Source organism: Gallus gallus, chromosome Z (assembly GCF_016699485.2).
Source record: "Gallus gallus isolate bGalGal1 chromosome Z, bGalGal1.mat.broiler.GRCg7b, whole genome shotgun sequence".
Taxonomy (NCBI): Eukaryota; Metazoa; Chordata; class Aves; order Galliformes; family Phasianidae; genus Gallus; species Gallus gallus.
Window position 1 is genome coordinate 65,883,205 of NC_052572.1, and position 13,693 is coordinate 65,896,897.

Sequence of the window (13,693 nt, forward strand, 5' to 3'; positions counted from 1 at the left end):
TTGCTATAGTGTTACGAAAAGTTGATTAATCATTCAAACTAATTTTATACCTTTTAGAGCCTCATGTGTTCAACTAGGTTCCCCATTCATCCCCTCATACAATCAGGTTGCAAAGGATATCAAGAGAAAGAAGCATAAAGCTGGATTCATGGTGTGTGCAAAACTTCCAAGCAAACCAGTCCAGTTTCAAGCACCTTCACCACCTCTGTGCTCTATCCCTACCTACAAATTATGATGCACTACATGAAAACCAAACTCTTCACTGGAAGACCAACAGAGATCATGACATGAGGCTCTAGGTATGCCTAGGCCGGTGCAGATGGTAGTCCCAATGAGTACTATAAACACATAACTTCAAAGTTACACCACAGAGAGTTACAGAGCCTTATGAACACCCACTTGTTTTCTTGGGCTTTGTAACCACTCTGTAACAATCGACTAGATGCTTAGTAACATACTGATTAATCACTTATCAGCCCTTTCTAAAAATCTATCCCTAACTGAAATCCTCAAATCTTCCTGCTTTAAGATGAAGACGATTCTTTATTCATGACCCTCACGTTAAAGCAGGAGTGTTCCAGGATGAGCCAACACAATTTAACATTGTATACACCAAAATAACAGATATCCCAAATCTTACAAAGTCTTGCTAAATTAATCAGAAGTATTATCTTACGCATGACATCAAGCTAAAATTAAATTTGTTAAGATCCATCAACTCTGAACCTGTGGGTCAACCTCTAATCACTACTGTAAGCAAACACCGTGATGAGGAATGATTTCATGAGTTATGATTCCATGTATGTTAGGCTTCAGCACCCATTTAGCACAATTTGCATGAGTAACAAATTCCAAAACACCAATTCACACTTATGGATTTCCTGCAAATTCATCTTCATATGGAAGATTTTCATGTAATATCTCAAGTAGCTGCACTTTGTTCACAGTTGTGTACAAACATAAAGTCTGTGCAAAATTGGACAGTATATGGCTAGACTTCAGGAAAATGATCTGAAAACTACTTGTGTAATATTCAGTATTTCCCTGAAGTTCCCTGTGAAACACATCACTGAAATGTAGTCTGACTGTGCAAATGTATTAGAGAAAAAATATTTATTGCTAAAAATCTGGGATGTGGGGATGGACTGAGGAGGATCACCAAGCTAAGTGAGTTAGAAATACTGAAACATACAGCATAATTTCTCCATTAGACTATATTTTGTTTTATTTGCTGTCACACACTGTAGCCATAGTAGCTTTACTTCTTTTTGTGCTGGTAACCAGATTATTCCTTTGTGATTTGAAGGGAGAAGATACTAGTTCTTGGGGAAGTTCCAGAAGGGGCCAATATCTTAGGGTGATAAAGTAGGCACAAGATTTGGCAGGCTTTCATATAATCAGTTCTAAAACTCTTTGGAATTTCTAAAGAACTGAAAATGTCAATATTCTTTAAAAGTTGAACTGTCTGTACTTACCTATGACTTTACCCCTGTAACACTGGTAGAACAAAACTCTCCTATTTGCTGTCTGTAGTGGTTGGTTGGCTGGCTGGTGGTCTGAAGTGAATTCTTTTGCCAGCCTGGTGAAATTGGGCACAAGGCTCAAATAGACCTAAGAAAATTCTCCTGATGCCAAAGTCATTCTCAGAAACTTTGAATAGGTTTGATAATGCAAAATATACATTAAAAATCTGCTTTGCTCTGAGGATTCTCATGCCTTTCCTACTGACAGGTTCTGGGAAGGCTGGCTTTTGTAATTAATGTTACTCAGTATGAATTTCAGATTCCAATTCATTCCTTCCCACTTTTTTTTGCATCATTCTAAATAAATGCAGGGATATTCCTACAGATTACAGAAAATGTATGGTCACAGATGCAGATTGGAAGAAATGGTGTAACTGTGTTATGGCAGTCAATCACATGATAATGCTCTGCATCTGCAATGATTGTCAAATTTTCTTTCATCAGAGTAAATAAAGAGCTCAGTGGTACGTGCTTAAGAGAGAAAGTATGAGACACCTTCAGATCTTTGAACAGTGAAAAAAAAAAACCCAAAGAAAAAAATCCCAACAAAATCATCTCCTCATCTATCATAACCTGCAGCAAATACTACAATCTAAGTGTATTTCTGAAAAAAGGGAAGAATCCAGCAGTAATTTTCATTGACAACAATCATTTAACATCTGCCCACATTATACACTGTTATATTTATTTTCATATTGATTCCTATGTTAAGTCTAATGAAAGTTGTCCAGTCATTACTAGAAATACCATGATTTGTAGAGGACTGACACTTGGAACTTGAATGAAAGAACTCTGTTTTTCTAACTTATATTTTTACAGTTTCTTTAGAAACAATATTATTATTTTTTTCTAGCAGTAATCTACCAAAAATGTGTTTTTTTTAACTTAAAAATTTACACAGTGTCTCTCTACTTAAAAAGCAAAGCAAATCCTATTTCCCTAACTACCGAGTAATTAAAAAATCACTATTCTTTCTCTTATGAACCTGGTTGTATAGACCAATGAAGTACAATTTGAAGTCATCATAAAAACTGCTGGTGATTTTCAGGACACAGCAAAACAGATAAAGCAATGTATTCACAGCAGTTTCTCCCATTACCAAATACAATTTTTAATCACTCACAAGAGCAAAGAATTTTTGGTACCGTTAATCTCTTCCTTGAAAACTGCAGCAAATTAATTGGTGCAGAACCTGAGACAATATTCAGGCTGTCAAGTGGATTATTTGCGGTGGGAAGATTTCAGAATAAAAACAGGGGATATAAAATTGGGTTCATATGGCTGCAAGTAGCAGTACAATCCTTTGTTCATTTATGTTTTACAGAAAAATGTAGTAATGCAGTTAATCCCTCTTGGGTAGGCCCTTAATGTTAATTTCTCAATGTCCTCAAGAAGATAATCAAATAACAATCTGTTTCCTTCCAGAGAGCTCATCTTAGCTATGAGCTTTCTGTTATAAGAGGTTTTGTACTTTTTGTCTAATTATGAGAGACCCAGAAGGAGTATCTGTTCAGAAAATTAAATTTCATATTGTGGACAGGTGGGGTTGGAACTAATCTTTAGGGTCCCTTCCAACCCAAGTCATTCTTTGATTCAATGACACTAGAGCTGCCTAGCAATTCAGCAAAATCAAACCCATATTCATCAGATACCCATTTAATGACATTAAGCCAGTGGTATGGTATGGAGTTATCATCTGGAACAAAGAAGTATGTGGTAGACAGAGCAAGAAAGCAAGCAATAAGGAATGGGGAGCATAAAGAGATATTTATAAAGAGACGAAGAGAAATGGATGTATTTGCTGAGTGAATAAGAAACAAAGCAATGAATCTTATGAAACAGAAGTGACTGAAGCATGGGGATTATTCAGAACCATCATCTCACACCAAGAGAGGTGCCCCTGGTTTCACACAGCATCTGTCACCATCAGCTCACACAGTCATCTAACTAGCACAGCTAATGATGGGGAGTTCATACAACACCAGCACACAGCATGCCTCTTAGGGTTTTTTGTCCTCATCACATCCCAGGATAGCTGCCTAGTACTTTGTACTGCTGGCAGTGTGCAGATGGAGGAACAAGGCACTGGGACAGTGTTTGCAGAACCACAGCAAACACTTATTCCATGAGTGTCCAACCTTTTGGCTTGTCTGGGCTGCTCTTTGTGAAGAGGAATTGTCTTGGATGCCAGGAATGGTGTGGTGAGCAGGACTAGGGAAGTAATCCTGCCACTGTACTTGGCACTGGTGAGGCCTCACCTTGAGTACTGTGTTCAGTTTTGGGCATCTCCATACAGAAAGGACATTGAGGTGCTGGAGCAGGTCCAGAGAAGGGCAACGACACTTGTGAAGGGCTTGGAGAATACGCACTACGAAGAGAGACTGAAGGAACTGGGGCTGTTTAGTCTGGAGAAGGGAGGTGGTTGAGTCACCATCCCTGAAAGTGTTTAAAATCCACTTGCATATGGTGCTCAGGGACATGATTTAGCAGAGGGTTGTTAGAGTTAGGGTAGTACGGTTAGGCTGCAGTTGGACTTGATGATTTTGAAGGTCTTTTCCAACCTGAGCTATTCTCTGATTCTGTGATTCTAATGCCTCTTATTTAGTTCCATGGAAACTACAACCGATACAAAGAGCACAATAACAACGTTCGATAGAGCAAGTTTTCAGCTATAAAATATTTTTCAACACAATCACCACCATTAGCTCTCCATTTTCACAAGCAATGAGCAAGAGCCTGTGTGCCATGCTCATAACAACCAGTGGAAGTGACCCACTGTTGCTGTTGCCACTGCTGAAACACATGACCCACCACCTCACTGTGCTCACATCCACTCACTGGTCTCAAAAAGCATTCATAAGTGCTGATGAATGTTAATGGGTGCAATTTTTGCTGCATAGAGGAATTCAGTGACACACGTTTGCTTCACCTGTACCTCCATGTCAGATGCCATTCTCCCAGACTGTCAATCCACTGCCATCTGTCATGCAGCAACAACATGCAACAGGACATTGGTGGGAAGGTTCAACCTCAACTGCCATACCACCAACATCCACCTCTGGTGTTGTGGGCCAACATCATAAAATAGCCGCTCTCATTAAATACGTAATATATATGTAATACATAACAAAACTTATTTTATTGTTCAATGTTTTTTATTAAAACATACAAACAAGACAGCAACAAAACCACAAAAGTAATGCAATACGTGACCGTGTTTTTGTGAAACTAATGTCTCAGTCTGGTTCTGGAACAGGTTATATGCTAGTCACTGTAATACAATCAGCACGATTATCTTAGGAGATAAACAAGTTTTTTTTTAACAAAACACAAATTGAAAGTCACTCCCAATATATTCTACCCCTCTTACAAACATTGCTTTGAGGACCAGCACACAGAGAGAAAGACCCTTCACACTGCACTGGTAAATTAAGGCAGAACTTTCCACAGCCCACGAACACTGTGCTCAGAATTACAGATCACCAGCTGGTACACCCAAATGGACAGTCTTCTGAGGTTTCAGAACATTTAAACTAAAAATTAGAATTAAAAAATGTGGCATGAATGTCACGACTGTTCTAATGATTTTTCTAGTGATTTTTTCATAGTTTCCAAATGCCTGCTGTTCAAGAGGCACTTGTCTCACTTTCACAAATGATTTCAATATTGAAGAGACTCTGCTGCTAAAGTTCAGTGATTGGCTTGACTACATAAAATACTGGCAGGAAAATGCAAACAGGCAGAGAAAGTGATGGATATGTTTCGCTCTGTAAGATATTTTTTTTAAAGTTAACTTTGAATTGGTGTCTGAAGATAATTCAGTAGGTCCAAAACTAAAATAGCAGAAAAAGTAAAGAAAAAATTACCTCAGTGACTATAGAGAAAGACTATAGAGAAATGTAACATACCGATAGCTTGTTCAGAACAGATATAACAGTAGAGTTTTGTGTTCTGCAGCATTTTTTATTTTCTTTCTGAGAGGGAAACAGAGAAAAGATTCTTCATACAAAATCTTCAGCTCTAGCAATGTGCAATATATTGAGTTGTCATGAAGAAACAGTTTCTGCTCTGCCTGCAAAAGCTTTCCTGAGAATAATGGAATTAGCATGAAAAGGTAGGATCTTCAGATTAGGATTTGAGAGATCTCCAGTGTGTTAAGTTTTGATGGTTTTGATTATTTCAGTCTGCCCTAACCTATCTTGTCAATGTCAGGATTACAATAATCCACAAAAAAGCACAATGTGACACATACCTCAGTCATATTAAAGTCACTTGGTATTCAGTAACTCTTTGATCAGTTTAAGACAATTTAATTAAATCTGGAGCCAGAAATTTCCTCTGTCTTAAAGTGCGAAGACACCTCAGATGCACCTTCTAGAAGGAACTGTACTTGAAAATTAATCCTCATATAACTCTCACCCTGAAACAACTCAAGCCCTCAAGACAAAGTGAGAAAGAATAGAAAAATGAAAGTAAAAAGTGTCATATGGTCAGAAATTCCTGAATATTTTTCTTGTTTTATTATTTAGATAGCCATTATAATCATAATTACCATTGAGTCACAAGAAATGAGAAAGTTATATTAAAAGAAAAACAAGATGATGTTTGCTTCTTATTTCTCTAAAAAATACCATTCACACAGACACAATGGCTCAGAAGTCTTTTGCATACTTTGACACACATAGTTGTGCAGACGCTGTTTGCTGAAATATTCAACCATAACCTTCCAACATCTGCCAGGAAATACAATCACCACACCACATCACACTTCCTGTCACTTATCATAAGCATCAAATATGCTGGAAAGGTAGCTATAATCACTTTAATCCCACCAAATTCAGTCAGAATATATGCAGCTCTCCTCTACCTATTTTGTCCTTGAGTACTAATACTCCAGGTGAGAAGACATAAAAGAGAAACACCAGAGAGCACGGAGGGCACTGCTAGATCAAAACCTCATGGCAGCTCACTAATACCCCTGAAAGAGAACTGGGATTCACCACACAGTGCTCCCACCTCCAAAATCCTTTTCCTCTGCTCATGGACGTGCTTACGTCGAGCTGAGGGTACGCTCAGTTGTCCTGATGAGGTACGCCCTACCACATGCAGATTGGACCATGAAAAACAAACCTTCAGTTGTGATTTTAAGTTTCTGTTGTACTTGTCTGTAATTCATTAGAACACTTCAGAGATAAGTTCTGACCATCAAAAAGCCCTCAAATGATCTGTTGTGAACTATTTGCACTTGCTGGGATAAATCTGGAGCCCACAGAAAGCCAAGAGCTCTCCAGCCTTTGCTGCACTCTCTGGGTCCACCACTGAAGCTACTTGAGTAGGGTATTCTGCTCTTTGCACTTCTAAACAGGCTTCAGCAGCATGCAGCATCATTCCTCAAGGAGCACATCCTCAATGTCCCGTTCACCACACAGAGCAGGGACACATGTCAGTTGAGTGACAAAGAGAACTACTCCAACCTTGCTGCAATATGCAATATGTGAACAATACTGAAGAGAACCCTGCAGAGATGTGAGAAGAATGGCTGGTTGGATTTCTGGAAAGATTGCAGATCTTGTTGATGATTGCAGATTTCTGGAAAGAGCTTCAGTGGAATCTTTCAGCTTTGATTCCCTTATTATCCTAGCCCAGATATGCTCTAGCTGGAGAATCAGCAGGATGAGAACTTTGAGGAATCTGATGAGAAAGAGGAGGAGGAATCTGAGAAGGAAGAAGAATCCAAAGAGGAAGAGTCTGAGGAGGAAGAGCCACCATGAGAAAAGAGGATGCAGAAGAGACCTCCTCCAAACTCATGGAGCAGGGCCCCTCCAATGAAGTGAAGGTTATTCAAGCCCAAACCCAGAAAAGCCCCTGCTGCCAGCTGGGAGAAAGCAAAGCCTCCACCCAAGGTGAAAACCCCTGCTAAGAAAGACAAATCAGCAGCCCCAGCCATTAAGAAACCCTCTGGTGGCAGTTCTTCCAAGAAATCAGCAGCTAGTGGGAGGAAGGAAGTGAAACCCTCTGCCAAGGGCAAACCTGCTGTGAGGAAATCTCTCTGGGCAAAAAAAGTAAATTTTTCCACTGCCAGAGAATCCCATGATCAAATCCACAATCTTGTTTCATAAAGTCAATGTGCATTTGTATTTTAGTTCTGATCCTTAAACACTTTTGTTGTTGTTGTTGTTTGTTTCTTGAATGATGGGGGAAAAGCTGAAAACTAAATCAAACCAACCTAAGCATTTGTTAGATCTCAGTCCTGTGCCTTATGTCTACCCCTCCCCTGGAACAAGTCATCTTTAGTTCCTGCAATTATTTTAGGACTCTTCTAGGACCTGTAATGTGTACCTTTTATGGTGTTCCCCTTGGGTTTGGGGGGAGGGTGGCTTTAAAAAATTCTTCAAAGAAGTTATTTGTATCTTTGGATAGCAGAATGTGATGACTGGGGAAATACAATTCTTAAGTGAGAAGGTACAATGGCACTAGAGTCCTCCTTAGATCCCCTGCATGATGAAGCCCTTCTTGTCCTTCAGCTGGACAAGAGTTTCCTGAGGGCTCTCTCCACCGTCACTGGCTACAAACAATGCTCTGAGGTGGGACAGGGAAGGGGAGAATACGACTCTCTTGCACTTCCTAATCAATTGTTTGTACACTTAACACAATCCAATATAAGAAATCATTATAGATTGTTGTTAACAAATGCCAGACTGCAACGATACCTCTTATGTTACAATAAAGGACCATCTGGAAAGCTGCCTGTATTGTTTGGGAGAAGCACACAGATCTGATAAGTGGCTAAAGATTAGTTTAATGAATCCATATTCAGTGTTTAAATCTACGCTTAATGTGACATTGTGTTTCTAATTAGGGACTAAAAATGTTCATTTATCATTCCCATCATCACAGATTAGACATAACATGCTATCTCTGTTATTAAAAAGTTCATATTTTGTATTGAAACATGGAATTAGTAGACTCAGACATGCCATGGAAGTTCTTATAATGAGCTATTCATCTTCAGGTCAGGTTTTATAATAACCAACTGCTACAGTTTATCTGAGAGTGATGAAATGAAAAGGAAAAAAAATGGAAATTGGAGTAAATGCTAAAATTGTGTCTCATTTGTACAGACTGGAGCATAATTGTATTTAAAATGTGCAAACTGCTTGTGGCACCTTGCTTCCACCATCGCTTATTTAAAGGGATGCTGCATATTGGGCACTTGCCAAATATCTACTGTCAGTGTAACTGACATAACAACCAAGCTCAGCTTAAATAATGCTGCTTTTTCTTAAGAGTAAATATCTCAAAATTTTTAATCAAAGCACTACATTTTATGGAAGATAGTAAGGAAGGCAGAATATCCTGGGGGATATCCTAGTAAATAATAAGTCATGAGCACCAAACATGTTAACTACCACATTGTTTTCACATGGACAAACGTTATCTGGAAAGCAGGCAACATGTTTTTTTGCTGTCCTCCATGCACCTTTAGCAATGGCAGCCAAGTATCATACAGCTTATCAACTCTACTTTTAGTCTTATACATAGAATGTAGCAGTATGAAAAGCAAAGTGCTTTCAGCGTGTCTTGAGATTTACAAGGTTTTTCAGATTGAATGGCTACTATCAATCATCTCTGCGTTCCCAGTAGGAAATTAGATTTCCCATTTTTTAATGCTACAATGCCTGACATTGTAGCTCCAACAGTGCTACGTTAAAACTCTCCACTGTGGACAAAAAAAAAAACCAGGAAAAACATGTGTTTTCATACAATGCAGAAGAGAGAACATTATTTTTGGACTCTACTTCCCTGATTCTACCTGATTTTTCATTTAAAATTGTATTTTAATCAGGTAGGAAAACATACAGTAGGACAAGGAAAGTATGCAAATGATTTATTCTTGTATTCATGTCAGTTTTGTCTACAGGAGAAACAATTTATAGCTCTGTCATACATTACCAACCAGGCTCATCATTCATACATTTAGAGGACTAAAAACCTTCAGAGCAGCTTGTTTCCTGCAATAAATTTGAGAAATTCTATTCCTAGTGGTGTTCATTATGTTTCTTCTGAGCTTACTGTCGTTTGTTCTCTGCTTTTACCCTTCCTTTCTCTAGGTTATGGGATAAAATAGTGGCTTGTTTCTTGATAAGAACAGTCTCTCAGACTCCTCAATAAATGAATGCAGAGGTTCTCCAGAAGTTGGGCATTATGTCAGTGACAAATCCCTGCAAATCACTAGAAAGGTCAGTTGGTTTGAGCAGTACCCTCTCCTCCTGGCCACTGTCAACATGGTTAGCATAACCAGCATGGTTAGCATAATCAGCAACAAGGCAAATATCTCCAGTATGCAAACTCGCTGTTACCGTATATTCCTGTCCCCTTCTCTCCTTTTCTTTGGCCCCAGTGTCTAGGGATACCCCTTATCATAAAGACAACAAGAACCAAATGCTGAGCCACTAAGAGGATATGGGGAGCATGAATTGACAAGATGATTAAGCCCAACAGCATTAGCAATATTCAGGTCCTGGGTTTACAGAAGATGGTGAGACACATTCTGGAACAGGGAACTTTAACAGTACATGTAGCGCTGTCCATACAGCCATGGAATGATTACCAGCTAGAAGCCCTAAGTGAGATTTAGTACAGAAATGCTGCTGGACAGGAAAATTTGTGTCCCCACAGTGGCCAGGGATACCTCCACCATCGTAAGTGAATGACTCAGGTTCTTCTGCGTAAAACCTGAATCCAGGTAATGACTTTATCACATTCTGATTGCTAGGATTTTGACTTGATATGCAATGAGTTTGCCCAGGTGTAACTGAAAAGCCTGCACAACTAATCTGATTGTTAATGATTTTTTTAATGAAACAATAAAACTCTAATTAGAACTGTAAACCCTTGTCCACTCCCCATTCTCCCAAGTCTCCCTTAAGACTCTCAATTGTGTTGTGTGTGACAGCCACCTTCCCACACCAGCATCTGCCACAGCTGCAGCTGGGAAGTCATGCTGAGCTATAGCAGTGGTTTTGTTACGCTTTTCCTCCATCTTCACCTTTCAACCTGATAGATTCCTCCTGTGAGGCTGAATTGACCACTGCCTCTTCAGGTCAAAAACAAAACTACTGCTGATCTTAGATCAAATATCCAGGGATCTTCTGACTGCTGCTGGAGCCAAGCTGGTAGCACAGAAAGTAGAGAGTGCATATAAAGAAACTTTAGCTCCTGGCTAGGGAAGATCCTGTGAGAAGAAGACTGCAAGTGGGTAAATGTTAGAAAGGTCCTGGATGTCACTTTGTGCTTTCCAAGGCCTTGAGGAAATATCTGTTCTGAATAGCAGTGATTTACAGTGCCCATTACACCTGCTGCTGCAGCACACTGGAGCCTTTCCAAGATTTCAGTGGGAATGAGGTAAGTCTTCCTGTATATCCAGCATTACAATTAGTCTTATGTCTATTTTCAGTGCTTCTCTTGGCAATAAGCATGAGACATCTCACAACTTGGGCCAAAGAGTAAGCACTGCATTCAAGCTACATTAAAGACGTGGCACTATGGACAGGCAGTCACAGGCTATTATATCAAAATTAAGATAAATATTGCACTCCCTGCAAACATAGATCTACACCCTCACTGAGAAAACCCTTGTAGCCTTTTAAGCACCAGTTGAACATTTCTTTGTTTCAATATTGATTTTGGTCTGTCTGGCAGTGTTGAGGTAAGTAGAAGAGACACCACAGAAAAGTCAATCATACAGAGTATTGAGCCAATTTTAAAACATTGCACCTAACAAACATGGAAACATCTACTCCTATAACAGTACTTTTTGTCAGTTCACAGACCTTTGAGCTAGCCAACTCCTTCTTCAAACTTAAAGGATGGCCGTTCCTCACCTACATTTTCTGTTGCACCTGAGCTGAAAATAGAGCTAAATGTTGCTTGCTTAGCTTATGAACAATTACACTACTAGATCTGATATTCCTTTAAACAATATCGAGTCCTTATGCTGCCTGAAAATAGATACAAGCCTGAACAGTACTGAGAAAAATCAAGTAGTCACTTGCTGACTTACACAGCTGCAGCTATTTGGCCAGCAAAGTGATTTTTTGAGACAATGGACTGCTGCACTCACCTCAACAAAGATGAAGCAGGGGATGATGGAGTAACTTCTCTGGGTGTTGTTTCCCAAAGCCATTTCTCATCACACTTCTTGAGGAGGCACCTTTGAAAACTTTATTATCCTGAAAAAAGAAAAGAGAAAGATATTTCAGTATATTCCACTGTTTTGCAAACTCCACATTTAACATACCAAGGTTCATAACATGACATACTGGAGTGGGGCGACAGACAAAAAAGAGCACAAAGGTCTAACTTGTGTTTATTCAAAATAACCTGAGAAGGCATTCCTTTTGCAGCACAAAAAAAAAAAAAAAAAAACTGACAGGTAAAAAGTTACATCATGTATAGAGCAAAGAGCAATAAGGGATACAACTGTTGTCCTTAATGACAATCCCCTCCCAAGCAAATTCTTCTTCCTCAGAACACATTGTAAAACTACATTTTCATCCTACCACCCTGACTACAACGTCTTTTGATGCAAGAGATGGTGGCAATTGACTAGTGAACCCATACTTAAAAAGACACACTTATGATACAATATACAATGTAAAAATAATCAAACGTTTATTTGCATGAAATGTGACCAACTCAAGAAGATACCATCTTAATATCAAGCAGATATTGTCTTATCCATACAAAAAAAAAACCCCAAGCATATGTAACAAGAATGCATGAGCCCACACTGCATATTCTTTCTGTCCTGCTGTAGTACACTAAGTCAGAACACCTTCCCTGAGTACCATTACTTCAAGCTACTGGCTATTTTAATTAACATACCCATGCCACAGTCTGTGCCAAGACATTTAATCTCTTTGCAGCACAAAATTAGAAAAGAAGGCACAGAGAATTTTTATTGAGAGACTGTTGGTGATTTTGTGCATGAATGCACCAAAAAGCTAAGTCTGGCTCAAACAGTTTAAGAGAGTGGGATTGGTAGTGACCTAAGGTAGCAGACAAATGGGTCTGAAAAAGCAGTGTGTAGATCAAGGCCGGGTACGTGTTTGCAGGAAGCAGGAGACACACATGAGGGTGCAAATCCTTTGGAATAAATTTAAAGGTGAGCACAGATTTCACAGAATTGTCTAACATTCGCATTTTCCTTGAACACCACCAGGCCATGACTAATGACCACCTTCTTGATGAAAAGCCTGCCCCACCTCTCTCCTCGTGAGGAAGCTGTAGGCCACCATGAGACTCCCCCCCATAGGCCGCACCTCTGTATTTAGGTGGGCACAACTTCATTTCCAACACACCAAAATCATGCACCAATGATGAGAATCTCATGGACCAGGACCACGGGTCAAGAAGGAGGTGAAAGCTGGTTTATTTTCCAAAAGAAGCTTTGCACAGCAACTTGGTTCAGCTCCTTGACCTCACTGGTATCAGGGCAAAGATTCAGGCCCTGGCATACGGAGCTTGTGAGGCTCACAAGGGGAGACAGTGTTTTCCTACCAGCTCTCAGCAGGGGCACTGGAAAACACACTATTAGCAGAGGACAGAGTTCAGCAGAGGTTATGGACTGAGGAACTGGGTCAGCTGCTACCACCAGCCAACTAGTATTGACACTTAGGGACTACTTAGTATATTTTTCATCTCAACTCCCCATAATTTATTTGAACCAGAGCTGTAAAATACATAATGCACATGAAGATTTTTATATTGTGGTTCTAGGATCAGCTGTAGTGGCTGCAGTGAAGACAGTGTGTTAAGACAGCTTCTAAGCTCCTAGTCATTGAAAAATGCAGTTCTGGGTCTCATACAGTGCTCAGGAAATGTTACCTCTGACATGCTTCAGATTGCCATCCTACACTGTACTCCAATTCCTAAATACAAACATTCTGAATTTCAAAATGCCTGTTTTTTGAAGCATACTTCAGCTGTACTTAGGAGATAAAATGGGTTTTCTCTCAGGGATTTGTGCCATTTTTTGGGGGGGTGGAGGGGGAAGGGTTGGATTTTGCTATTCCAACTCCATTTGCGTTATAGCAAAATTCTCCAATCATTTATTTTTAGCGATATTTTTCATACCACTGGCTCTTGTGCAGCACCCTCTGCCTTTA

At 39.5% G+C, this 13,693-nt stretch overlaps 1 protein-coding gene across 2 annotated transcripts in view; it reads right to left on the reverse strand.

The window, feature by feature from the left end:
* The window catches only part of PLPPR1 (phospholipid phosphatase related 1), a 127,419-nt gene that overhangs the window by 54,873 nt on the left and 58,853 nt on the right, over positions 1–13,693 (reverse strand). For both annotated transcript variants that reach the window (XM_424888.8, XM_040656343.2), the window contains exon 2: positions 11,647–11,755. In XM_424888.8, the coding sequence (XP_424888.2) occupies positions 11,647–11,709 (63 nt within the window). In that variant the 5' untranslated portion in view covers positions 11,710–11,755. The remainder of the gene's footprint in view (positions 1–11,646; positions 11,756–13,693) is intronic.